The sequence below is a fragment of the Colletotrichum tamarilloi genome, assembly GCF_030869305.1.
Source record: "Colletotrichum tamarilloi strain Tom-12 chromosome Unknown Scaffold_104.1, whole genome shotgun sequence".
NCBI classification, from domain to species: domain Eukaryota; kingdom Fungi; phylum Ascomycota; class Sordariomycetes; order Glomerellales; family Glomerellaceae; genus Colletotrichum; species Colletotrichum tamarilloi.
In genome coordinates, this window is record NW_026849487.1 from 84,288 (window position 1) to 110,197 (window position 25,910).

The 25,910-nt window shown below is 53.2% G+C and overlaps 11 protein-coding genes across 11 annotated transcripts; 6 read left to right on the forward strand and 5 right to left on the reverse strand.

Moving 5' to 3' along the window:
* Positions 1–248: 248 nt before the first annotated feature.
* Positions 249–3,341, reverse strand: CTAM01_13763 (uncharacterized protein; the record flags this gene model as incomplete). Its single annotated transcript, XM_060529765.1, has 3 exons — positions 249–2,612; positions 2,668–3,216; positions 3,282–3,341. 3 exons carry the CDS (start codon positions 3,339–3,341, stop codon positions 249–251), a joined length of 2,973 nt encoding a protein of 990 aa, XP_060375678.1.
* A 1,336-nt stretch (positions 3,342–4,677) lies between these two features.
* CTAM01_13764 (uncharacterized protein) lies at positions 4,678–5,493 on the forward strand (the record flags this gene model as incomplete). Its single annotated transcript, XM_060529766.1, has 2 exons — positions 4,678–4,725; positions 4,777–5,493. 2 exons carry the CDS (start codon positions 4,678–4,680, stop codon positions 5,491–5,493), a joined length of 765 nt encoding a protein of 254 aa, XP_060375679.1.
* A 3,255-nt stretch (positions 5,494–8,748) lies between these two features.
* CTAM01_13765 (uncharacterized protein) lies at positions 8,749–9,846 on the reverse strand (the record flags this gene model as incomplete). Its single annotated transcript, XM_060529767.1, has 2 exons — positions 8,749–9,611; positions 9,792–9,846. 2 exons carry the CDS (start codon positions 9,844–9,846, stop codon positions 8,749–8,751), a joined length of 918 nt encoding a protein of 305 aa, XP_060375680.1.
* A 2,315-nt stretch (positions 9,847–12,161) lies between these two features.
* Positions 12,162–12,973, forward strand: CTAM01_13766 (dolichol-phosphate mannosyltransferase; the record flags this gene model as incomplete). The annotated part of the gene is made up of 2 exons (XM_060529768.1): positions 12,162–12,259; positions 12,355–12,973. 2 exons carry the CDS (start codon positions 12,162–12,164, stop codon positions 12,971–12,973), a joined length of 717 nt encoding a protein of 238 aa, XP_060375681.1.
* Positions 12,974–13,236: 263 nt separating this feature from the next.
* Positions 13,237–14,167, reverse strand: CTAM01_13767 (short-chain dehydrogenase; the record flags this gene model as incomplete). Its single annotated transcript, XM_060529769.1, has 2 exons — positions 13,237–13,943; positions 14,002–14,167. The coding sequence occupies 2 exons, from the start codon at positions 14,165–14,167 to the stop codon at positions 13,237–13,239; spliced, it is 873 nt and encodes a 290-aa protein (XP_060375682.1).
* A 624-nt stretch (positions 14,168–14,791) lies between these two features.
* On the forward strand, positions 14,792–15,895 carry CTAM01_13768 (uncharacterized protein; the record flags this gene model as incomplete). The annotated part of the gene is made up of 2 exons (XM_060529770.1): positions 14,792–15,060; positions 15,124–15,895. 2 exons carry the CDS (start codon positions 14,792–14,794, stop codon positions 15,893–15,895), a joined length of 1,041 nt encoding a protein of 346 aa, XP_060375683.1.
* Positions 15,896–17,284: 1,389 nt separating this feature from the next.
* CTAM01_13769 (uncharacterized protein) lies at positions 17,285–18,113 on the forward strand (the record flags this gene model as incomplete). The annotated part of the gene is made up of 2 exons (XM_060529771.1): positions 17,285–17,319; positions 17,372–18,113. The coding sequence occupies 2 exons, from the start codon at positions 17,285–17,287 to the stop codon at positions 18,111–18,113; spliced, it is 777 nt and encodes a 258-aa protein (XP_060375684.1).
* Positions 18,114–19,625: 1,512 nt separating this feature from the next.
* Positions 19,626–19,987, reverse strand: CTAM01_13770 (uncharacterized protein; the record flags this gene model as incomplete). The annotated part of the gene is made up of 2 exons (XM_060529772.1): positions 19,626–19,666; positions 19,723–19,987. 2 exons carry the CDS (start codon positions 19,985–19,987, stop codon positions 19,626–19,628), a joined length of 306 nt encoding a protein of 101 aa, XP_060375685.1.
* Positions 19,988–21,014: 1,027 nt separating this feature from the next.
* CTAM01_13771 (uncharacterized protein) lies at positions 21,015–21,350 on the forward strand (the record flags this gene model as incomplete). The annotated part of the gene is made up of 1 exon (XM_060529773.1): positions 21,015–21,350. One exon carries the CDS (start codon positions 21,015–21,017, stop codon positions 21,348–21,350), a length of 336 nt encoding a protein of 111 aa, XP_060375686.1.
* Positions 21,351–22,803: 1,453 nt separating this feature from the next.
* CTAM01_13772 (uncharacterized protein) lies at positions 22,804–23,647 on the forward strand (the record flags this gene model as incomplete). Its single annotated transcript, XM_060529774.1, has 3 exons — positions 22,804–23,118; positions 23,254–23,385; positions 23,465–23,647. Coding segments are annotated over 3 exons (630 nt in total), but the record flags the coding sequence as incomplete, so codon positions are not given.
* Positions 23,648–23,813: 166 nt separating this feature from the next.
* CTAM01_13773 (cytochrome P450) lies at positions 23,814–25,630 on the reverse strand (the record flags this gene model as incomplete). Its single annotated transcript, XM_060529775.1, has 4 exons — positions 23,814–24,656; positions 24,710–25,144; positions 25,210–25,369; positions 25,446–25,630. The coding sequence occupies 4 exons, from the start codon at positions 25,628–25,630 to the stop codon at positions 23,814–23,816; spliced, it is 1,623 nt and encodes a 540-aa protein (XP_060375688.1).
* Between the last annotated feature and the right edge of the window lie 280 nt (positions 25,631–25,910).

A 25,910-nucleotide genomic window follows, 5' to 3' on the forward strand; every position in this document is an offset into this window, starting at 1 on the left:
TTTTGATGAATAAGGAAAAAAGTACAAACAGGGCCCGGTCGAGATGACGAGGGATCCTGTTGCTCACAGCCCGCAGTCCACCCATGGAAGAACCTCTCTTCGGGCTCCCCCCTCTCTCAAATCAACGCCGAGAATGCAATGCCATCACATGGAGACCAGATCCCGGACCGTGAGGCAACCCTTCGCTCTACCATCGCTCACAACACAAAAAGAAAATTGAAAACCAATCATGACACCTTCTCAGTCAACTACCATTGGTCGTTTTGGCGCCGCCTTGCTGACCCACGGAAGTAGTCGTATTGGGTCGGGTCTGGGTCGGGCGTCTCGGCGTCAGCCTGAGGAAGTCCACTATACCCCCTCGGTCCGCCGCCCAGGGCGCCAACACTCGGTCCACCCGTGGGTGCGCTCATCGGCATACCTGCGGCATTTCTCACGAGCGCCGTGTCGCTGCCGTTGCTGTTGATGGTGTACAGGGGGCTACGGGACCGCTCGCCCATGGTCGCTTGTTGAGCGAAGCCAGCTTGGGGCGGCCCCATGGTAGGGGACTGACGGCCGCTTCCAGTTGGCGACATGTACCCGGCAGGCGGAGTAGGCCTAGAACCGGACATGTCGCGGCGCTGACCTGTCATGCCGCCCTGCAAAGCAGCATTCGTGGGCGTTCCGGGGCGAGAGCCGAAATCGGACATTGATCCAGGGGTGCCGGGGCGCATGATGTCAGGATCCCTTCCAAAGATGTCGCCTTGGCCATGCTCCTCTGCGAATTCCGCTCTGTTCTTGTAGAATTCGAAATCCAGGTTGGACTCGGAAACGAACTCGAAACCGGGAATACCGGCCGACTTGCCAGGCTTGCCAGACTTCATGGGATCCAACGCGTACACGTCCGAGTATCCAGAAACACTCATCATGTCGCCAGTGTTGACATCTCTTCCGTCCGAAAGGCGACCCTTGTATACGACATGTAAGTAAGGCTGGGCCTTCTGATGCACCATCGGAGTGATGAGAGGCTTGTACAAGGCCGGGTGGCCGAAACGCGAAGCCAAGCGCTCACTGCGAAGGCGAGTTTCCTTCATCACGCCAGCCTCGGGGTGCTTGGCAACGTTGGTGGTCGAGAGGTAATGGATCTTGTCGTCGTACAATCGGGAGCAGACGACCTTGAAGATGATCAAGCAAATGGGCAGAGGGATAATGGCGAAGGCCTGGCTATGGTAGGCCCAGTCGGCTCGCGCCCATGAGCTGAGGAAGAAGACGCAGTTGGATAGAAAGACGGCGAAGAGCATTCGGTTGAAGAGCACGCGCCAGAACATACCTCCAGACTCAGTCTTGGTGACGAAGATGTAGAGCAAGAGGTACTTCTTGAGCCAGTAGTCGATTCCGTAGTACAACGCGGCGGCAGGAAGAACCAAGGGCTGGATGCCAGAGAAACCCAGTGCAACTGTCGCGTAGTAGAGGAAGTAGTTGTAGTAAGAGGCGTACTCAAAGGTGGGAGGTGCCGTAAGCTCAATGAGCTCTCTGGGCGTCGGGCTCGAGAATTTGCGCACGAAGAAGCTGTAGATGAGTTTCCAAAGCTGGGCGAGATCGATGGCAGCACCAAGGTTGCGCTGGAGGAGCCAAGTGACCCAGAAGGGACTGACTGAGCAAAGCGCCGTGAAGATGGTGGTTGCCAAGTTTTGATCGATAATGGCCTGCCAGGCGTCGACGCTCTTTTCGCTGGTCTCGCTCACAATAGCCGACACAAGCGACCAAACGGTGCTGAAGAGCGAGAACACGATCAAGTTGTTGAACACGAAGAAAGCGTACAACTTGGCCAAAACGTGCCTCTCACGACCCGTCTTGGTCTGATCTCCAGCTTTCATCGAGAGTCGACGGAAGATCATGGGCAGGACGAGGTAGACCAGCGACATCAAACCAGGAGATGCGATACCTTGGACAATGGACCACCATTCGGGATTGGTTTGAAGTTCCGTCTGGAAAGCGGGCCAGACCTTACCGAGGTTGTTGAGGTCGATGAGGAAGATGGCGATCATGGCGTTGGGAGCGATCCAGACAATGGTAAGCAACGCGATCCAGAGGTTGTTCACAATACGCTTTGTGCGACGAATCGAGGGCGTCAGGACCAGGTTATCCCACAGAATATCGTTCGGGCGCGGGGCCATGGTGATTGTTGCGCCGTGCGGGTGCTTCTTGCGGCTGGCGTAGGCAATGTTGTGCGCCTCTGCAATATCTGCGTAACTGGCAAAGCCATAGGGCATGGTGCTTCGCTTGTCAACACTCTGTCGAACCTCCTTGATCAACAGTTCGAGCTCCTTGATGCGCTGTGTCAGGTATTCGATAGCGTCGACCTTCTGTCCCTTGGGATACGTCGCGAAAGACGGGTCCTTCTTGGAGGGCTTGCACATTGGTCTGGCAGCCGGGAGTTGGTCGGGTTTCTTCATATACTTTGCCAGTACCACCTCCAACTTGCGAACGGTATGGTCATGTTGCTCGATCAGCTTGGGGAGTTCCCTGACGTTACGGGCGATGGCGGTGCGAGAGAAGGATGAGGCCGGCACAACTTCGTCGATGATGGTCGCAATGCCTTCGTCGGAGCATTTGGCTTTGGGAATATCATACATCTACTAGGGTCAGTTTGAAGCTCCCAGTAGTACGTCATCCGAAAACCAATCTTACCATGAGGGTCCGGGCGTGCAAACTGTTTTGGTACTCCTCGCTCTCGAAATACTTGCGTCGGAGGCGCAAGACCTTGCGGTAGTTCCACCACAAGAAGCCCATAACAACAAAGGTGATGATATACGCAACTGCGACTTGTGCCCAATACGCATTGCCCCATACTGCAATGGGAGTAATCAAGTCGATCCAGGATCTATCCTTGGTCGAACTGCTCTCTGCAGTGCTGAGGTAGGTGGGAATCAGAATTCCGAGGCCAAACACAGAGATGGTCGCGAAGATGTATAAGCACATGCGAACGAAGCGGAGGAAGACGGTGGCGTCCATGCCGACATGGTGCACCAGCTCATCCTCGGTCGTATTCCATAGTGGCGGGATCCAGGACCAGATCTTCTTGCCGATGGGCGGCGGAGCATGTTTCTCGTCGGCATGCTTCAACTTGGGCGCATAAACGGACTGATTGTACGGTCGAAGAAAGGAGAAGGTGACGGCGATACCGACAGTGACACCGAGTGAGGTGCCCAGAGCAGCCCAGACTGAGTTCTTGGCGAGCTATATGGCAGTCAGCATCCAGCGCGAATTGTCAAAAGCTCAGTAGTGATGGAGGGTTTACAGACCTGAGAACTGAAGGGGTTCTTCAGCAAGTCCAACAGCTCTTTTCCGGCGTCGGTGCTCATCTTGAAGGTTGAGGCCCCTTGGGGCGAGGGGGGCGAGTCGCGTCTCTAGTTGGCCTCGGCGAGGAAGAGGGCAGCGAGAGATCTGGTTGTTGATGTTATCTTTGCACCAAATCTTCGAAAAATGGTGGTCGAGGGAGAAACTCGATCGGCTAGTCGAGTGGGTGATTTGGATTCAGGACGATGGCACAGGGGCTTGTTCAACGGGGGCTTCTACTGGTTGTTCGTCGCAAAGAATTGTTTTCGGGTTGGGTCGCCGTGTAATGTTACCGGGCGCACAAAGACCGCTGGGAAGTGAGCAAAGAGGCCTGAAATCAGATGGATGACGTGGTTTGCTGTAGCGAGAGTCGGGGAGAGAAGAGATCGTCAAAAGGGCCCTTGGAAAGGAGCAGCTGGTTCCCAGGCACGCGAGCAACGGGAGGGTTCGAATGGGACAATCAGTGGAGCCACAGATGTCGTCGAAGCGGCGCGAAGAGAGGGAGACGATGGGGAGATTGGAACGACTGGCGGAGGGTCGGCGGGATCGCGGGATTGGGGGGAGGAGGAGGAGGAGGGAAGAGTTGGGAAAAGCGAGGGGAAGTCGGCCTTGAAGCGAGCGTATGTAGGACGGAGTTTAGGTTACGGCACGACACGGAGGGATGGTGAAGAGACAGTGAAGGACTGCTATGTACCTTACGGTAGGAGTAGGGGACGGATGGGATGAAGGAGGGATGGGAAAGGTGGAGAGGCGTGGAGGAGAACAGCGAGAAGGAAAGACCACTGGAGAGGAAGCTTGTTGAGCCTGGAGGATTGCGTATGTCACTCCTGGAACATCCCAGTCGGTGGGTGCGCCGATATCCGGGTCCATCGCTGGAGGAGTGCGGTTGGCAGCCCAGGAAAAACTCATTCACATACATACATACTGCGCAGTGTTACTAGGTACGGATAGGTAGCTGCGGCACCTTACTCCGTACCTTGGAAAGCAAAAAAAAAAACAAAAAAAAAACACAGCATGAAAAAAAGATCATAAAAAATGCATACGTAAAAAAACACGGCCAAGGGGATTGGTTCGCCTCAGGTCCTTGCAATTCTTGCGCTAATAGGGTCTCGAGGCTTGAGACCCACTTTACCCGACCCACCACTACCAGGTTGAGGGATGCGGTACGTATCCTTTTGTGTACCTGCTGCTCAAGTCATTCACTCTTCCACTTGACATTGTGGCTATTTGCTTCCTGTCTGCTCACCTTACGTTTGATGGGATTCTGGGGTTGTTAAGTAAGTCTACTATTGAATGTTAGATTTTCGTATTCTAGAATACATCTCACGATGGCAGTTTTCCGTGTACAATGCATGTCTTTACATGTCAGCATCTGCAGGAACATGCAACGCCCAGTTGGAAGAACATGAGGTACGTAGTAGGGTATCCAGCCTCGGTACGTACACAAACCAGCACCTCCAGCCAGGTGTCGTTCCTCAGTCTCGTGGACGGAATCGCAAAGAAGACGGAGCATTCGACGACCTCATTGGGCAGAATACCCTAAAAACTGCCATCCAAAATTCTCTCCCTCTGTCAGAGCTCGGGACACCCACCACTACTGTACAAAGTACTCCGTCCACAGCACCAGCGAGATGCCGTGCCGCCGCTTGGCTTCAATGGAAGAGCCCAGAGCAGCATGGACCCCCCCCCCCCCCCAGAAGCACGGGAACGCTTTGCATACCGCGTAGTAGCGCTGTAGCGCATCGGCAGGGCCGCCGCTCGCTGTGGCTGTGGCTATTTTTGACACCTCGAATGTGTGTCCCACTCACCCACATCACACGCCCTGTGGCCCTGCACCCTTTTTGTGTAGTGGCAGACGATCCCCAAGGAATGCTAGGCTCTTCGCGGCAAGAAGGGGATGGATTGGTGGTCGATGAATACGAGGCCCATTCAACAAAGTCCTTTCATACCTTTCATACGGATACCATTCTTCATCTTATGCAGGTCGGGATATCACGTATCCGGCCGATTGAGGGCTCCTGTTCCCATCGGCGTCCTCTACACGGCCGAAATGCTCAAGCAGTACGGAGGACCGGAAGATCTGTACCTGGAAGAATACAAACACATATCGAGGAAAAGGGTCTTTGCTCGCGTGTGGCATCCGAGATGTGCAGCAAGCCTCCTCTGGTCCCGCGCTAGAGGCGAGAAATGCCATCATTCCACATGGGAGAAAAGTTTGATGCCGCAGTTTATCCCGAAAGAGTTCTAGACGTTTACTGCACTGCGCCAAATTCGTTCCGTTTCTTCCTCCGTTTCCAGCATCATGATTCCTCTTGATGAATTTTTTTTCTTCTTCTCACAATAACCCTCTTCTTTACAGACAACGGCACGGATTACTATCCCGTGCTCGAGCGTACGGATACACCTTGCGCCCCCCGTGTCAGGTTAAGTGAAAAAGGGGGAACAAAGTGTCCCCGCAGGACCCAATGCCGAAAGGGAAGTCGTTTCCAACCTTTTGCTGCGTACAAGTTTATAGTGGTCCTTACGGAGTAGACTACGCAGTAAAGAGGGTTCACATGACAGGCAAGACCCCGGCAGCGACTCGCCGACAGGGCTGTGCATTGAGGGGAGGTCCTTTTGGGGGGCTCTGGGAAGTTGGGGAGGTTTGGTCATTTGTGGAGAGACGGGACAGAAGATGGGGGTTCTGAACTTCTGATCAAGAAGATTGAATTCGCTGTTACAGTACTACTTCAATAGGCGCGGTGATTAAGCGTCAAGGAATCGACCGGTGAGTAAGGTAAGCGAGGAGCATACACCATGCACCACCACGGAGGGATCGCTATCATAGATGGATAGACTCTAGAATAGCGAGAGGAACTCCCTCAATCGGAGCATTTCTTTACAGGGTGCTCAGCCACCCTGCTCCTCGGGGGATGATGCATGACATGAGAAATAAGCATTCCTTATTCTTTCTGCTTCAACCCTTTCACCCTATCAGTCTAATCCACACACACCTTTCACAACATCTGGGTGTTCTGTTCCTGAACATGATGACACCTTATCTCGTACCATCGCAAGTCTGTAACTGAAGACTCTCAACCTCACAGACGAACCAAACTCCGCCGAGGCTTGACAGTCAAGCTGAAATGAGGTAAGCCGTCCACCCCAATCCCCCTCCATCGCCAAGACCACCGATGTTCCCCTCCCGCGACTCCCGCCGCCTTTTCCAGAACAAATGCAAAAGGAAGCTAAGCTACCTTAAGCCACCGTCCCTCTGCCCGCTCACGAAAACGGAAGAAGCCCAGATCCCATCTACGTCGTTCCCAACCGGCCCGTTTTTTTTTTTGTTGCACAAGACCCTACCTACCTACGCAGTAAGACCCAGATCGATCCCCTACGTCACAGAGCTTCATCGCCCCCCCCCCCCCCAAAGCGACGGCGGCCTCTACCTATACCATTTGCAACCTTTTCCGTGCGCTTTCCCACCGCCGCCACGACGCCGTACCGTTTGAACTGTAAAACATGTTGAGAGACCTTACCGTCAGCCTCACACTTTCCATACCCAATAGACACACGACAAAGGCGCAGAGTCAGGTACCAAAACACAGCGCAACGCCACCGCCATCTCTGCGTTTTCCTCGAAACCGCTTAGCGTCCGTGTCCATGCTCCCTCATTGTTTACTTGTTTTCCCTATTCGGATTGCCGCAAGTAAACATACGCACACACACTCGCACGCACGCCTGGGTCTGAGGCTGAAGGCGCACATTCCTCACGGTGTTGGTCCCCTGTCTTGTTGGCCCAGATAGACGTGATGTTTCTCCCAATTTATCTCTTTTCTTCTGACTGCGTAAGAAAGACGTTTGTCGTCACACATAACCAGACACACGCGTCCCTCCATCCTCGGCTTGTAAGAGAGACACGCCAAGTACGCCCAGTTCCCATTCCCCATCTCCCGAAGCTTCTTAAACATCCTTCATTCCGGCACAGCCTGTTCCTGAGTGATGTGAACCCTCAAAAGGGCTGAAAGTACGCGGACAGAAGGTGATCCAAGCCAGAGGGCAACAGACCAAAAAAAAAAAAAAAAAAAAAAAAAAAAAAAAAAAAAAAAAAAAAAAAAAAAAAAAAAAAAAAAAAAAAAAAAAAAGAGAAAAGACACATCGCGTGTGCTTGCAGCTTCTCCTTCTCTGCCACGCCCCCCCTAAACCCGCACCCACGTAAGTCGACAACGAATTGATCGACAAACCCTTGACTTTCGGGGTGACGCGGTGGGTGGAGAAACCCACTGCTCCCGTCACGGTCTGGACCGCTTCGAAAGGAGCCTTTCCTCGCCCCGAGTCGAAACCCCCGCGTATCCTGTAGACGTCATCCCACCTCTTTGCTCCATTGATTCGGTCAAACAGATGATCAGAAGCTATTCCGTATCTGTGACTCGGACAGCGTTTGAGTATCCAAAGACGTTGGCGCAAGTTCCACAAGTTGCTTCCGACTCGGAGCACTGCTGCTAGCAGTCCGATATGTAGGCGATCGAGATGTACAATACCTAACCCTAGGGTGCCTGTGCGTGGGTGCGTGAGTGAGGTGCTTTTTGTAGATATCACGACTTCCCCCTAAGCTGGAGATACGCGTTGAGAACGCAGCGGCCATCATATCAGCTTATTCATAAAACTCACAAGGGCGTTTAGAAAGGGTTGATACATCATTCGAGGCCCCGTCACCTTGCACCATCGACGTTCAAGTGTCAAGTCAAACCATCGAGTTATCAGAATCCATGATATCTTGATTCAAGGATCCTACCCAGCCATCAGGCAAATTCTTGCCTGCGCCTCTGAGCCTCAAGGCACGTTCTAATCGACAAGCATGGGTTCGATGGGCTCGCTCACGATTGAAATAGTCAGACTTCCGACTCGGCATTGCACCCTCGTCACTTGATCTCACATGTCTGCTGTTGACCTGTTGATTGTCACTTGTCGTTCTTGATGACCATCAGAGCGAGGACACGGAAGCAAGTAAACAAAAGTTCTCGGCAAATGCCATGATTGCCTCACAATTCTCGACTGCCCGTGTTTCTGAGTAGAATCGTCCATCGACCTTGCTCTGCCATCACCCGTTGCATAAGAAAGACCACGACGAGACTGGTAGACTGAATGTGCAAGCGTCCTAGTATATACAGTATCCTAGTTTCCTACTACTCAGTCTCGATACGACGACGACCTGAGCTACAATGACAAAAAGGTGAAAAAGCAGAAACAAAAACCCGCGCCTCCTTTTTGCCTACCCATCATAAATCCGCGGGGTGAAAAGAGAGACGCCCGCCCGGCTGGTCCAAACCCAAGCCTCGACCATCATGGTCTCGTTGTTGTTAGAGTAGTCTGTGGGACTCTTTGACATCCAAGGAAATCCGAGGCGATACAGATACGTGCCTCAGAAGCATCCGGCTCACTGCGTGGCCTGGTTTAGACGGGTCCTTGAGAGCGAGTCTTGCGCTCAGTTCGACCGGGGGAGTGCAGAACCTTTTTGACCTTGCTGGCGACCTTGTGGCCAAAAGATTCCTTCTCCTTCTTAGGACTCTCCTTGACTGGCTTCGCAGCGCCATTTGAAGGGGGTCGTCCAGGGCCTCTTTTGGCCTTCTTCTCTGCGGGCTTTTCCTCCGGAGCAGCCTCGACAGCTTCGACACCGTTAGTACCGTTGGTGCCGTTGGTACCATTAGTCTCGGTTAGCTCGTCCGCCTTGCGCTTGTTGCTCGTCTTGGCCTGCGGCGCGGCCTCGCGCTCTCCAGCACCGGTGGGCTCGGCGTCGTTAAGGGCACCGGTCATCTCGACATCCTTGGTGGCAGCACCATTGGCGGCTTCGGGCTTCTCGATGATTGGTTCCTTGACTGCCTCTTCCTCATCCGCGGGTGCCTTGAGTATCTGTTGCGGGATAGGCTCTTCGACGGATTCCTTGACGGGCTCGGCGACGGGTGCAGAGGTTGCAGTCGTCTTCTCCGCAGGCTGTTCAGCGGGGATGACCTTGGCCTCCTCGGTTCCAGTCGTCGCAACGGGGCCGTCTTTGTCGGGAATCTCCTCGACGGCAGCCGGCTTGGGCGCATCGGCGGTAGCTTCAGTCGCAGCTGGCGCAGCTGGCGCATCGGCTGGTGGGGCCAGTGCAGGAGGGTCCGCAAGTTCGGCGGGCTCGGTAGGCTCACTAGCTACTATCTCTGCGACTGGTGCGACCTCGGCCTTCTTCTCTTCGACCGGCTTCGTCTCCGAAGCTACAGTCTCTGTGGGTTTCTCATCTGCGGCGGTGATGGCGGTGGTGGTTGCAACAGTCTCGGGAGCTGTACAAGGGAAAGAATGTCAGCGCAAGAAGGTCCGAGCGTGAGTATAGGCGCGGCGAGGGGGAAGATGCGATGCGCCGGTACACCGAGAGATGATGAGCCGACACAGGGCGCATACATCAGCGCCGCTGTACAGAGGCGACGCGACACCGCTGGAACTTCACGACATCTCTTGCTCACCTTTGTCGATGCCAGCTGCGGCTGGGACAGCTCCAGGAACGGGATTGGGGTCCATTGCGATGACGTAACGGGTATCCGGTGGGCGCACAGTGCGCAATCAGAGACGTGGCAGTCGGTGGTGGGAAAGGGCTCAATGGCCGAATTCGAGAATTTATGAGAGTAGTAGATGATGGAAATGGCTGTGGTGATGCCGATTGGAGATGAGAAAGCTGAAGAATAGAGGGTGAAGTTTGTGGCAGGAGGAAAGACGAAAGGAAGAGAGGGAAGAAGAGAAGAGGTGAGGTTGGCGTCGGAGCATGGGACTCGGCAGAGCTCCTGCTCCTCACCGGCTGGGCCTTGCTGCAACCACACAGCAAGTCATCGCACAGAAGAAACATGGGGTTGGGAGGCAGGAGACACTGGGGGGGGAGGGAACGCTTCTGGTTCCACGGGGGACGGGACGAATCAGCAACGGAAAGGGCGGGCTCCGAACACGCCATTGCTATTGCCTCAGCCATTGCGCTCACAGCTTCCGTGCTGCGAGAGAGAAAGTGTGTGAGTGTGAGAGTGTGTGTGCGCTGTGCTGACCCTTAGCTCTACCTCTACCTCTACCTATGAACAACAGGGAGCGGACCTCGAGCGACGAGAGTGAAGCTGTGAGCTTGCAAGGAGAAGGCCGGGAGAAGCAAGGTTCCCCTCGCGGCACATTGGGTGGAGAGGAACCTTGGACCGTCATGTCAATCTGACGTGACTGCGAGCTCCACGGACGCCGATGGCCAAAACTGGCGATCTTGGGATGTTACAGGGCTGGCGAAAGGGAGCTAAGGCCCGGTTAAGATCCGGTTAATCCGAAAGAGGCTTAGTCAATGGGTAGAGCTGGCAAGCTGAGTGTTTTGGGTCGAGTCTGCTGAGGCGAGCAGACGCCGATGAGAGCAGCTGGAGTTTAACGGTCTTCCATGTGTGCTGCCATTGCTACCGTTCAACGGCATCTCATGAGTGGTTTCTCGGATGCTTTGAATGCCATCTTTCAGCACGAAAGAGGCACAGAGCGCTTTGGCGTTGAGAAGACGGTATTGCAGGTCCGTCTCAACGTCTTGTAACGCGAAGAATGGGAAGATGGTCAGTCAAACCAGTCAGACCGTGTACACCCATCATAGACACACTGTACAGAGGAAGCGCAAGCTCACTTCACTCTACAATTCCCGATGGGATGCGATCGATTCCTGGCTGGCGGGCGACGCTTGCCAGGGCAGAACTGCAGCGTCGCGGTGGTGCAGCAAGGCGGATGCGGGGAAGAACCAATGGCTGGCCGTGAGAGCAGAGCATCATCTCCACCTTTAGCCAACCGATATTATGTCAGCCAATCAGCACCTCGCAAGGAAAGAACCACGTCTGAGCTTTCTGGACATGCTGCACGCCATCTCTGATCGATGATTTTACCCCGGAAACTCATTTGAGGCAGACGTATGTATAAGTGTAGACGGAAGTCTTGCAGACATTCTCCATTGTATTGTCAAGAAAATTTTCGTGCCCGTAGATGTTTGTGATTCCTGCTTTTGATTAATTCAACAAATCGGCACAACTTGTCTCTTCCATCCTTTATAACAGCCTCCACTCCTAACCCCAATGCAATACCGACTTGCGAAGAAGGTATTCACTCATCAGCAAATCCAGGCAGCTTTCACCTTGGCTGATGGAAGAAGTTCAGAGGCTCTTCCAAGTCGCAGCATAAACCAATAGTTCTCTCGGAGCTGCAACAGACACTTTTCAAAGTGGATAGGAAACGATCAAATTTAAATGCCATCTTCTCCATCATGGACGGCTTTCATATCGATGGCCGCCTCATAGGTAACTTGGTAGGGAAGGTATGTATGTATGCAATGGTTGGTTCCTTCCATGCAAAGGTAGTCAAGATTTGAAGCTTTAGTCCAATTCGGGTAAGAAGCTTGGGCGGCAAGCTGTCGAAATATAGCGCAAAAGAGAATCGCCCAGATTGTAATCAACCTTTGTGGTTTAATTTATCTTAATTACTGAGAGTGCTTCGTTTGGTAGGTGCAACAATTGACAGTTTTGTTGGCAATGAAGAAGTGTAAAGGCAACCCGAAGCTGATGTGCAGTGGTGCCAGGTGGTGATGTCTGGGGCTCCAGTGTCCCGCCCTGTGGTCCCCCCCTAGATTTCAGGGGCTGAATGGAGCTTAGTCATCATCCACTCAAGGTGCCAAATGGCATTCCACCGCCAAAGGACAGACAGCATCCATCGCCGTGAAGCTTCAAACGCGCAGCCAACTTCACCACGTTCCTTTCCGCCAAGCCAAGCTCGACTTATTGTGTCTCTATTCTCTTCGATATCCCCCCTTTCTTCAATACCGAAACCTTTCTCCGACCGCAGCAATGGCAACCAACAAGTACTCGGTCATCCTGCCTACCTACAATGAGCGTCGCAATCTGCCCATCGTCGCCTGGTTGCTGAACCGCACCTTCACCCAGCAGTAAGTGCGATCCTTCCCTTCAACCCAGATATATATCGTCTCTATAGAAAACCTTGCCTGGAAATAAGTATACTAACGCACATGCCTCACAACAGCAAGCTCGAATGGGAACTCATCATCGTAGACGACGGCTCTCCCGACGGCACCCAAGAAGTCGCCAACCAGCTCGTCAAAGCCTACGCCCCGCACGTCATCCTCAAAACCCGCACCGGCAAGCTGGGCCTGGGAACCGCCTACGTCCACGGCCTGCAGTTCGTCACCGGCAACTTCGTCATCATCATGGACGCCGACTTCTCTCACCACCCCAAGTTCATCCCCCAGATGGTCGCCCGCCAAAAGGAGGGTAACTACGACATCGTTACCGGCACTCGCTACGCCGGCAACGGCGGCGTCTACGGCTGGGACCTCAAGCGCAAGTTCGTCTCCCGCGGCGCCAACCTCTTCGCCGACACCGTTCTGCGCCCCGGCGTCAGCGATCTGACGGGCAGCTTCCGCCTCTACAAGAAGAGCGTCCTGGACAAGGTCATCTCGAGCACCGAGAGCAAGGGATACACGTTCCAGATGGAGATGATGGTGCGCGCCAAGGCTATGGGGTGCTCTGTTGCCGAGGTGCCCATTACCTTTGTCGACCGCGTTTACGGTGACAGCAAGCTTGGTGGTGACGAGATTGTCGAGTACGCCAAGGGTGTGTTGTCGCTGTGGGCCAAGGTCTAAGGGAGGAGTCTCCTTGGGAAGTGGAAGAATGACCATGGGAAAGGGAACGGGAGAAGAAAATTAGAAGTGATACGATACCGAGAGTTTTTGTTTGCTGCTGGACACATTTGGCATGAATTGGGCGTTGGGGGACGACGGGAATCCAAAGTACCGATACCTAATTATGAACAAGTCGCATGAAATCTACAATTTTGTTCAGTCATGTGAAGGGGGCCGCCATATGCCCAACAATTGCTGACTACATCCACTCCGAACACAGCTTGTTACATGTTCCGGCCACCAGTTACCATGATCGTCTGGCCGCTCACATAGCTAAACAGCGGACTAACCACAGCAAGCACCGCAGAAGCAGCCTCAGTAGGCGAGCCAGGCCTCCGCAGCGGAATATCAGCATGCGCATCCTGCTCAGCCGCCCCAGTCGCTTTCTGCGCCTGTGGGATTCCCAGCGCAATCTTCTCACCATCCGGCCCGGTGATAAACGCACCCTTCTCCTTGGCATCCGTCAACCGCGTCTTGATGAACCCAAACGCAACAGTATTCGCCCTCACACCAAACGCAGGGCCCCACTCCTTAGCAATCGTCTTGGTCAAGCCCGTAACACCGGCTTTCGCCATGGCGTAGTTGGCCTGGCCCGCGTTGCCGTGGACGCCCGAGGTAGAGCTGATGTTGACGACGCAGCGGTTCTCGCCGTCCTTCACGCGGAAATAGGGCGCCGCGGCGCGGACGAGGCGGAACGGGGCCGTGGAGTGCAGCGCGATGATGGTGTCCCACTGCTTGTCCGTCATCTTGTGGATGACGCCGTCCCAGGTGTAGCCGGCGTTGTTGACAATGTGGTGGATCTTGCCGCCGCCGAACTCTGCTGCTTTGGCGACGAGGGTGGTGATGTAGTCTGCCGAGAGCATGTCGCCGGGCACGCTGATGGCTTGGCCGCCTGCGGCGGTGATGCTGTCTGCGACTTGCTGCGCCTTTTCTGTTTCAATACGTCAGTGCTGAGCAATTGTTGGGGGAAAGAAACTGGAGAGCCGTACTGCCGTCAATGTCGGAGACGACCACCTTTGCGCCCTCGTTGGCAAAGAGGCGCGCTGCTTCGGCGCCAATTCCCTGTCCGCTGCCGGTGATGATGGCGACTTGGCCGGCGAGCATACCCTTGGGGTAGTTCAGGTGAGATGCGATTTGCGCTACGCGGTCCGACATGTTGGCGATGGTCTCAAAGTAGTTGACTTGTCTTCAATTGATTGATGTGGTGATTTAGAAGCTTGTCAAGCTCAAGTGGCGATATGATGCTATGCAGTATATAATTCCAAAGACGGAAGTGAGATCTGAGGAACAATTGTACAAGGGTTGAAATGCCATTGGAGCTCCAAGGTGAAGACCCCTGGGCTGCCGAGGTTCCCCGCGGTTCTCATTCCCGGCCCTAGACGAGGTGACGAGGTACCGGTAGTGGGGTAAGAGCCATCGGGTCCGGGTGATGGACTCGCTGGAAGCATCGGATGACATAGCTCCAACGAGTCAAACTTCAAGGCCAATGGGCTGCAATGAAGTCGACTTCTCGTGGGCTGAATGTTTGAGTAAACCATTGGAGTAGCAGAACAGGTACAATATGCACATTAGAAAGAGCATTCTGAATCCTCATATCAATTCGTGGAAGTGACGTTCTAGTGGCACCCCAAGCTCGAGCCTTGGCGCCCCGGTTTGGGGATTAGATAAGATAAGGGGGAAGGTGGGATGTCTCCGTCTCTGTTTTGACGACATACCTCCTGCGCCAGGCCGTCCCTACATCCCGCCGTGCCAAGCTTCAAAGCCCACCAGTCTACAGCCATGTCAACAAGCGGAGGTCGAGGAGGTCGAGGAGGAGGGGGAGGTTATGCAGGAGGAGGAGGAGATTGGAGAGGAGGTGGTAACAGAGGGTTTCGCGGCGGAAGAGGTGGAGGGAGAGGAGGAGGCATAGTAAGAGGGGGCGGCGGCGGTGGTGCTGCTGCTGGTCCCGGCAGAGGAGGCCGCTCACATTCAGGGCCGTGGGGAAGACTCAAGCCCGTCGATATGGATCCTCTCGACAGTTACGGCCTTCCTTCAAAGGGTGACACAAGGTATGGCCTGCAACTCTCGGCCCCGTTCTCCACGAACCTATGCTAACTTATGCGTTCACCCAGACTCCTAACCTTCAAGACGCAAGAACAATACTACACAAAAATCGTCGAACGTTACATGACATTCTGCTCCGACGCCGGCGAGCGCGACGAACTCCTCCGCCGCTTCGCCTCCCTCGACATCGCAGACTACCCCTCCGTCTCCCCCGCTGCCTCCCCGAGGCTCCTCGACGACCCCTCCAGCACAAAGGCTCTATCGGACGTGATGATGGCCCTCCGCAAGCTCCGCGAGGGCATCGTGGCCTCGAAACGCGTAGACGACTTCGCGATCCAGGCATACCTCTTCAACATCCGCCTCTCGGTCCTCGTCAAGCACCCAGAATCATACCACCCGGCCATCCTCCACGTCCTACGCACGATCCACCCGGCGCGCAACCTCACCAGTGTAGAGCTGCAGGAGGTGTTGTCGTACCTCGTCCTCGACGCGGCGTGTCGAAGGGCAGATTTGGCTGAGGCGTATGCGATTCGGCATAGGTATAAGCTGCGCGATGCAAAGGTGGATGCGGTGCTGGCGGCGCTGGCGCACGATAATTATGTTGCGTTTCGGAGGGTGCAGGGGAGCGTGGACGGGCACCGGGCCAAGTTGCTCGAGTTTGCTGAGGCGGATGTGCGGACGCATGTGCTGAAGTGCTTTGGAAGGACGTATTTGGGCGTTGATCGGGAGTGGTTGGAGAAGTGTTCGGGCCAGGGATGGGAGTCGTTGACGAGGGATCACGGTGTTGGGTGGGAGCTTGACGGGGCGAAGGTTGTCATTAGAAAGGTTAGAGCGAAGTGAGGGGGGAGTATTGTTGGGATGGTAGATATGGTGCATTTGATACCCCTGAATACAACAAAAGCGTTTTGAAACTCGGTATGCCTTATGGCCTCCAGCTGCTTGGTAAGACGGTTCGGTCTTCAATCGAGGCTATACCGATAACCTCGAGTCCTTGTTCGTTTCCGTACGATTATCGACAGAGTCTCTGCTGTCAGGTAGCAAATCTATGCGAATATGCGGACAAAGATGGGCAAGATGATGGTATTAATCACCAACGGAATTCGTTGGAATGATACTGGTTACTCAGAGATTGAGACTCGTGATCACTTTGATTACACTTAGCCAAACCATGCCTAGACGACGAAATCACTTCTGTATTTCCTCGAATCCCCACTCATGAAGTTTGAACCCTCCGAAAACGGCGTTGCGTTCCATTCCTTCCGACTGGACGACATCTTACAGTCCATCAACCGAACTAGTGTCCACCGTTGCCTTCGACCTCGAGATGCGGTGTTCAAAGAGCTATACAGTGGCCCAAAGCCAACTCACAAACATGATTCCACCAGCCTACAATAATATCGAAAACGCATGCTTATTTTCGAGTGATTTCAGAACTTCGTTCAGTGTAAAGGTGTATCCTGGGATAGCGAATGGACTAAATGAGAGGATTAGCAGTATACTAAGGTATGCCATATTCAACAGGAAATAACTGACACAAGAACCCGGAAAATGGGATTAAGGATATGGTCAATGCAAGTGTAGAATGGATGTGTTTTTTCAACATCGTTTGGTGGTCCTTTTTCGATGTTGGGATCTGTGAATATTTCCATGATGCTGATGGGTCATGATAGAAGGCTTGATCTGTCAGGAAGAGTATTGCCGAGTAAATACTCTTCTAGTTCGAGAGTACATGTAGTTCAGATTTAACAAATGTTGCCAACGAATGAACCCTAGGGAGACTACACACCTAATAGAAACGACACCTGATGTAACCCTTTGAGCTCAAGGAAAAGTCTGCTGACCCATCAAGTGGTATACTGCCTCGTGCGTCAGCGTGACTGCCGCCGCCAGGCTGTACTTCCACCGACGTTAGACCTGGAAGTTGACATCAGGGTGCCCAGCCCCACTTGAGCACGACTATGGTGTCTCGATATCGAGGTCCAGTAGCAGAGGCAGTTATTAGAAATACCCAAGGTAGCTCTCTTTTTTGGAACGCTCCAGCTTCTTTGATCGGAGATGGCAAAAATACACTGGATATGCGCGGCCTTCCTCCATCAACTCATTTCTCTCTTATAGATTCTTCCTACTTTCCGTCTCTCTGAGGGACACTAAATGTATCGTTACTCAATCGGGCCGTTCTCAACTTTGAAAACAAAACAATACAGAATACACGATACACGGAAAGCCACAATGGATCAAGACAGAGACGTTCTTTTCCCCATTAGGTATTGCGCCCTGATCGATCTTTCTGACAAAAGTATCCCTAACAACTGGCAGTAGCGGGGATGACGGCGACCAAGTTCGCATTGTCCTCGAGTGTGCCAACGACAAGTCCTTTGTTGTCCAGAAATCCCTCCTCACTAGGCATTCCGACTTCTTCAGAGCCTGCCTGAGCCACAATTTCCAAGAATCGAAGAGGTCCACCATCCGCATGCTTGATGTTGACGCTGATCTAATGTTCTTGTACCTGGGCTTTGCACATCGACAATTCAACAAGACACCCGAGCACGGGGGTACGTTTGGCATCATGTCGATTGCCCATTTCCTGCACGTCGCCGACTGGACGCGCCTCGTCAAGCTTTATCAGCTCCTCGACTTTCTCCAAAATAAGGAGCTACTGAGCAGTGCAAGGTCCGTTCTCAGCTTCAATATATTGACTGCACACATCTACCTCCTGGCCCCAGAGGCGGACGGCGCAGAAGTCGACCGCTGCTTCGATGCCTTTGCGAGGGCCTTTGACACGCTCGACGTCGATCATCCAGTCCAGGCCAAATTCCGAGATGACATGGTCGCACGATTCTGCGAACACTGCCATTGGGATCTCCTTGTCCGTCATCATCACGCTTTGGAGTCCCATCCGGAATTCGTTGCCAAGATGAGCTTGAAGCAGGCTGAGTATGCCGCGTCCATGATGCAGTACCTGTCTGAGAGCCCTCGGGCTCGCGGAAAGATTTCTGGGCTGTGGAGGAGTAAGGCTCGCAACTGGGACCATCTCATGCGCCAACGCAAGTCAAAGTAGAGGGTGATTCTTTTCAACTCAAGTGCCGCTCTCATAACGCAAAACAAACTACAGTTTACACATCTTCGCTCTGCTAGAGAAAGACAGTTGCTCGACGATACGCGCTGGAGGTTGCCATCATTTTGCCCGCTCTTACCAGTATCCAGTAACATAGACAAATATCCTGTGTGTCTTTCAACTAGCGTTCACCTTACATAGAGACACGGAAAGTTCTGGTGCATGCACGGGCATCACCGCCAGACGTGGTGAGGGCGTCTGCATATGACATCTCGAAAGTTGGCGATTATAAGAGCATTATGGATCAGTTGGAGTATCTCCCAGGGCAGATGCCCGAGGAGATTTACGACTACCATCCGGGGTTTACTTAAAAGATAGAATGTATGCACCTTAGCCGAGCTACAGCGACCAAACCCGAGCCCTGAGTATCCTCTTCTCTTCCCTTACAGGAATGTCGCCTTGAGATAAGTTTGCAGGAAGGTCATCAGGCGTCCAAGGAACCTAGCCAACAAAAGTAGCAATCAAGTCCATTTACGGAGCTCCATCAGTTAAATACCTATTCCCGTGCTTTTCACATCTCCTTGGGTTAGTTTCTCGTGCCGGGTCGCCTGAGAAACCTACAACGACACATTTGTGAGATGCGTTAGAAAGGGAGTAAGTAACACATGTGAGCTCTACAAGGTATACTACTTTGGGAAGTTTAGTCCATCCAACATATCATTCCTGTTGCGCTTTAACGTCATCAGTCATTGGCAACTCGATTGACAATAGCAGTGCAGTCAACTATGGAAATCGGGACCCGAAAACTGCCTCTCGGATGAGAACTTTGCAAATACCTTTGATAGCTAAGTGCACGATCTGTTGATGGTAAGGAAGATTAGCCATCATTGCGTGTAGCACTGCTAGATGTAGCGGGTTTGTGGAGAGGGGGGTTGAAGGGTAGAGGTGATCGGTCTAACTTAATAAGTACGTAAAACATGTTATATTGGTAATATGGTTTACTAGATGTAGCAGGTGTTATATAATAACAGAAGAGGGAAGACGTAAGGCCTGCTTTGGTATTCTACCTCATGAGAAAGAGGTCATATAGTTGCTAAAAAGGCGTCTTTAGTCAGGAATGCGTCGTGGTCAGTACTAAAGTAGGGTAGGTAGGTGGCTTGATGAAGAACGAGTAGGTCTATGTAAGGTCATATCCAATCGAAGCCGCCACGCAACCTTGTTGAACTTGGCTAGTTGGGCAAACGGGCATAGAGCGGGGCGGTGGATGGCTTCGGCCTATAGTTGTATACGGTTGCACGTGTCCCGGCGCGGTCCGACGACGAATACTACACTTCAAAAAAAAAAAAAAACTTTATTTTTTATTTATTTTTTATCAACTCTTCTACAGCCCGTCGTGTTACTCTGGTAGGCTATTTGACAGGACCATCACACACGATGCTACGGAATGGCGGAGGACAACGACGGGGCAGCCCTCAGCCCTCCCCCTCCTCTTTCCCTCGCTCCATCTTCTCTCCTTCACTGTGGACGCCGGTCTGCTGCTTCTTCCCGGTATTCGCCTAGCCTAGATTTGCTGTTAGCCTTGCCTCTTGAACCGAAGGGCTCTCTTCCTTACATTGCTTCCACCCCTTGATAGCCTGCTTCGTCGTGCATCCCGAGTCCGTGTTGGGCAACGTCACCGGCGGCCCGTTGCCTAAGCTGGGGAACGACTTCGTCGGAGGACATGTGCACTCTCCTATCAGAGGCGTGCATATGTTGTAGCATTCGTCGTCCGACCCAACGTAGATGCACTTGATCAGTCCTGCCGGGCACTTCCGCGCCGCGGCCATCGCTGCGAGGCCGGCCAGCAGGCTGGCCGTCATCTTCCACGAGCTAACCATATTGACGTCTGCGGGTGGTTGGTGTGGTCGTTGAAGGCGGGGATTTACAGTAAGGTTGTATATTCAGTTAGAGTAGGAAAGTAGGGGCTGCCGGAAACTATACGGCGTGCTTGACTGTTGTGCTCAAGATCTACCCAACCTCGATAGCGCGCTCCTCCCCTCCTTTTATAACCGGTCGAGAATCGTTCCTGCCTCCATTGGTTCCGCCGGCACGCCTCGTTCACCGTCGGCCTCTTTGAAAAACCAAGGTATCGCCATCCCCGGTCTCGCCCATCCCACGCCAGCCGAAATGTGGTCAGAACTGTGTTTAATTATCATCAGACCATATCCGTAGACTTTTGCTCTTTGGAGTCCCCCGGCGCAGCTTTAGCCTAAAACAGACCTCCTCCTCGGTCTTACTTGTACGGAACCTAGTTATCAAAATGCACCGCAACTTAGCCAACGATCTTGACGCCAGGGTCTGGCCTATACGCTACCGCCTATTTCGTCTAGATAGCCGCTCAAGACGTGCGTCTTTCTACTCATAGCCCTCGTGTTACTGGCCGCTACGACTAGGGGCCTATTAGTCTTCTATGAACCGGTCCGCAGTTTCCCCTTAGGCTTCTATGCAGGCTAAGTCGCCGGTTAGACTTCTTGGACTATACCCTCCGCTTCTATGATCTACTTCGTTTACGCCCAATGGCCGATGGCTATGTCCAGCCTCGCCGCGGACGGCTTCTCGCTGCCCGTCCGATTGCCCTTGCATACGCCCTCCTCTGCGCGTGGACGACTTCGCTCGAAACGCTCAATGTGCAGCCCTCGTGGGCCGCGGCGTCCGCATCTTGGGACGACGAAATACTGTACCTGTGCCGTTAGAGAGAAGAAGAGATATAAAGGGGGGCTTCGACGCTCCCAAAGTGCTCTCTGACTCCCTCATCGCTCAGGCCTCGTCTACTCTACCTTATTCCTCCTACCTTCACTCTCCTACCGGTGTTTGCTTCGTACGCCTTGCTTTTCAAACACTCCTCCGATCTCTTACTACGCCACTATGCTGCCCGCCACATTGGTCGCCCTCGCCGCTGCTCTCGCCCCGGTGCTCGCGGGGCCCGTCGCGGGGTCCGTCGCCGAGCCCGAAGGCGCCTTACAGCAGCTCGAGGCCCGCAAGGTCTGCGGCGCGGGTTACCTCGCCTGCCACTATAGATTCGGCAACGGCGATAAGGATCAGTCCGAGTACACCTGCATGTCGCCGTGGTGCACTATCCTGAAGGACTGCAGCTGCCCGAAAACTGCCTCCTTCAACCAGAAGCCCGCCTTCCTCTTCGATAGCGGCTGCCGTTCGAAGGCTGCCGCCGGAAACCACCCCACCTGTTTCGTTGTCGGATAGAGCGTGGCGAGATGAGGGCTCGCCCGTTCCGCTCGGCCGTTGGGAGGCGTGTTGTAGCTTGCGGTTGTCCTACACCGCAATGGCGGGGCCGGCAGGCTTGCCTCCTCTCCCCGGCACCGGACGGCGAGACGATCGCGCGTGGGGTCTATGGAAGGGTTGGATCCATGATAGTGCGTGGGTCCTTGGTAGAGACGACACTGGTTCCACTCCCGGCTACCAGGGGCGGGCCGCGACCGGTCGTTTCCGTTGCCCCTCGGCCGGCTTATGATCTACCGAGACAAAAGCGTCTATCTACTACGTGCCCTTTCCCCTGTCCTTCGCTCTTGTTCGGCACATAGACGTGGAATCTCCCAGCTTGTACTCTAGCTTGACTATCAATAACTTTCCACTCTCGTTGCAGAATCGTGGCTGCGCGCTCTGACTCGTGACATTGTTACTGTTGTGTTGGGTTAGCCGTGAAGACTCCACCTCCGGCCGCTGGTTCTCGGCCCTTATCCGTTGGTTCTCGGCCCTTATCCGTATACCCATGCGATCTACCCCCGATGCTGCGTGATAAGCACGGCGGCGTCTTCTCCGGGGCAATATGTACCTGGCCTTGACCATAAGAAGATCACGTCGACATCGCAATCATAGCCCAGTAGTGACATTCTCGTCGTGGCCGATACTACGACTATTAGCAATACGCTTATAATGGATACCAATTTACTCTACACACTAGGCCTCGGACCTGGACATATCACATTATTACAACAAGTTTTTTCTAAACTTAACGCTATCGTCCTTATTTTCAATGTAACTATCACGGTCTCACTGGTTATGATGTTCTGACTAGGATGATCATATAGTATAGGCGGCTAGTTTGTATATGTAAAATTGATTTCAAGACTCTAAAGTTTGCTTTGGTAGTCGAGTTTGATGGATATTGCATGCCTTGGTCATGTAAGTCTTGTTTGTATTCAAGTTGAGAGAAGTTTGTTGGAGTTAGGCCACAAAGGGTGGCAATACAAGTGAGCCTTGCTTTCAAAGTAAGGTAATAAGTAGTCTATCCAGCGTGTTATTCTAACCTTGGCAGTAAAAGTGTTGCGCTTAGACATCAGCAGTCATTGGTAACTCGATTGACAGCAGTTGTGCAATTAACTATCCCAATGAACAACCGCATATTGTCTCTCAGATGGAAACTTCGTAAACGCACAGAAAAGCTGAGTGAACAATCTGCTAATCGCAATTCGGGCAATCCGAAAGCGAGCATTGTGTAATTACTGTACCTACCTAGAACAAGACGTCTTGTCCCAGTTTATTCTTAGCAGGTAAAAAGTGGGACCGTTTTCTGACTCTGCAGCCACAGCTTCCGGTGATGCACGGAGTCACAACACAAGCCGAGCCAATCAGCAGTCCAGCTTACTAACCGGGCATTTCTCGAACATTCCCCTCCGACCTCACCGAATACCTAGCAGAAGCCGGCGACCACCTCGCCTATCCTATTCACTCTAGTATTGCGCTCCGCCGCGAGGAACCACTATCACTATCAGCATTACTAAGTGCTAGATTCATTCGGAGACTATTGCGCAATTCGTCGTTCTCAAAACATCCATCAGAAGAAAACATGAGCGCGTTGACATCCGCTACGGCGTTCTCGCCATCACTGGAGGCCGTCAGGTTGGCTGCCAGCATGTACAATGCGGCCCGCGAAGGCAACAAGGCTGTCATTGAGGAAGGTATCCTCGATGGGCTGCCGCCGAACCTGACGAATGAGAAGGGAGATACATTGGTGCGTAGCGATGCTCACCTTAGCGGCTGTTTCTCAGTGGGAGGAGGGGGGGGGGGGGGGATGCCGTCTTCAGCGTCTAAACCAGAGACCTTGACGATAGGTGTTGAGTAAGCTTACGGCTAACATCTTATTCAGCTGATGTTGGCTGCGTACTACGGTCATGCGGACGTGGTCAAGCTCCTGATCCAGCATGGAGCTGACCCCAACAGACTGAATGACAAGCGTCAAAGTCCCATCGCGGGCGCTGTCTTCAAGGGCCTGGATGCAGTAATCGAGGCAAGTTTGCACAAGAAATCATGGGGAGGAAGGACTTCTCATGTCACAGTGCTGACGCTGACTCTGGCAGGTCCTCCTGGAGGGTGGTGCTGACCCAGAATATGGCAAGCCATCAGCGATCCAGTGCCTCACAATGTTCAACCAAGAGGGTAAGTGGAAGGACAAGTTCGAGAACGCACCAGGAAGAGGAAAGGCAAAGGCAGTGCCTCAAGATCAGGCGGAGGAGAGGGCCCCCGAGAAGTTCAAAGCATGAGCGATACTACGAGACTTCGGTGCCTACAAGCAAGGGCGCGGCGATGTTTCCAACTTTAACGAAGACCACAAATTATGAGAGACCATTTTACAGTTCATTCGTTTATCTGAGCTGCCGTAATATTCTTGAACAGATCGTTTGTTCAACCCCAACGTCCACGATGAGGTCATTCCTTGAGATCCAACGAAACCAATGACTCAAAAACCATTCCGCTCGGGATCTCCTTCCACTGCTTATTCTCGTCCAGAAGCGCCTGACTCGCCTCCCACTCCCTTCGGATGACCTGGGCATGAGCATCACTCCTCGGCGTAATCTTCGCAGGGAACGGCTTCGGCTGGACCAGAAACCCGTCAGTAAGGTCATCCGCGTTTGGTGTAATCTCATTTCCCTCAGTATCAACTGCTTTCTCAAGGCTGAAAGCCCACAACAGCCTCGAAATACTCAGGAACAGCGATCGATCAGCGATATGCGTTCCCTGGCAGAGCCGTCGACCAGCACCAAAGACGTAGTGATCGCGCTTCGACGCGTCGCCATTCATCGCTGACTCAAACGAGTTCTGTTCGTCGCCTTCGTAACGAGAAGGGTCAAAAGCGCGGGGATTCTCGAACCGGTTCTCGTCCATGTTGATGGCCCATACATTCAGCATGACGCCTGCGCCCTTGGGAATTTTGTAGCCCATGTACTCGTCGTCCTGTATGACGGCGTGCGGCAGGCCGAGGATCGCAGTCGGCATCCAACGCAGGGACTCCTTAACGCATGCCCGTATGTAGGGCATCGAGTCCCAGTCATCCATGTTCGGGAGTCTCTTAATACCGCAAATTCGGTCCAGCTCGTCCTGGGCTTGCCTCTGTACCGATGGATGTAGAACCATGGCTTGGACGAAGCCAGTCAGCGTGGATGCGGTGGTGTCCGAACCAGCCTCAAGCGCGGATCCAGAGATGTAGCCGGCCAGGGCGTCGGAGAAACCGAGAGTCTTTTGGCTTTCGACGATGCCTACGCAGAAACAGGGCTGAGCATCGGTCAGTATCCTATACGCGATCTCGAATATGGGGCAATGCTAACTTTCGCTGTGCCCTTAAGAACACGCTCTTTGGCATCCATCCAGTGACCAACGTACAGAGCCCTCTCTTCCTTATGCAGCGCCTCAGCATATCTTTTCCCGGGCGACATGAACCCGAGGTTCCTCAGGGGTGGGTACACATCCAGCATAGCAGCCGCAGAGGAACCCACGACCTCGCTCCATTTCTCAACGCAGTGATACAGCCTCTTCAGTTTCTCGTCATGTATGCTCGTTGTGCGGAAACCAAATACCATCTGCGTCGTCAGCGAGGTCGTGAAGCGACGGATGTGATTGACAAAGGAGTCGGGCTCTTCCAGGAACCCGGATAGCATCTGCTTGCTTTCGAGGTCTTGGTATGGTACGTAGCCCTTGGCGGCATTGATGTGTAGGACTTGGTGGAATATCTTTCGGATCATGCGCCAGGTTTCGCCGTATTGCTTGTGTTCGTCAGTCCTAAATTCAGAAATTTGTTGATATCCTGGAAATGCGTCGAATAACTGACCATCATGACAACGCGGAGATTGCCGCTGACTACATTTCCGAGGTAGAGATCGGTGCGAGAGGAGTAGATGTTGCTGCGTTTGTCCAAGAGATCCTTGACTGCTCGGTCGGACGAGAGCACAATCATGACCTTGGTGCCGAGAATGAGCGAGTAAACTGGGCTACCCAAGACGCCAAAGTTAGTATATGGTTACTCGTACTTCCCAGCCATGTAGGCGAGCGCTCCGTTGAACATACCCATACTCTTTAGCCCATTTCTTGAACTGGTGATGCGATTGCGTCGGTGGAATCTGGTGCAAATTTCCGATCAGTGGTAACGTGGGAGGTCCCGGAGGATAGTTCTTGGGCCGTCGGCCGACATTCCGCAGCTTGAAGATGGCAATACCTAAAATCGCCAGCGGGATCAGAAACAGGAAAGCCATGATTCAAATTCGGGCGTGGAAGATTCCCGTGAACGGTCAGCGGTGCAAAGTGGAAAGAGCGATAGGGAAGGATTGAAGTAGAGAAAGACCGAGAGCGCGACAGCGAGTTCCAATTTCAATTGCCAGCCATCATCTGCTCTGCTGACTTCTATGCGGGGAGTCGACGGCAGCTCACATATCATCATCTGGGCTTAGTCGTGCCAAGTGTGCACCCCTCATCGCAACTTCATCCACGTATGCCGAACGGACCACCCAAGCAGCCAATGCTGCGTTCTACGTA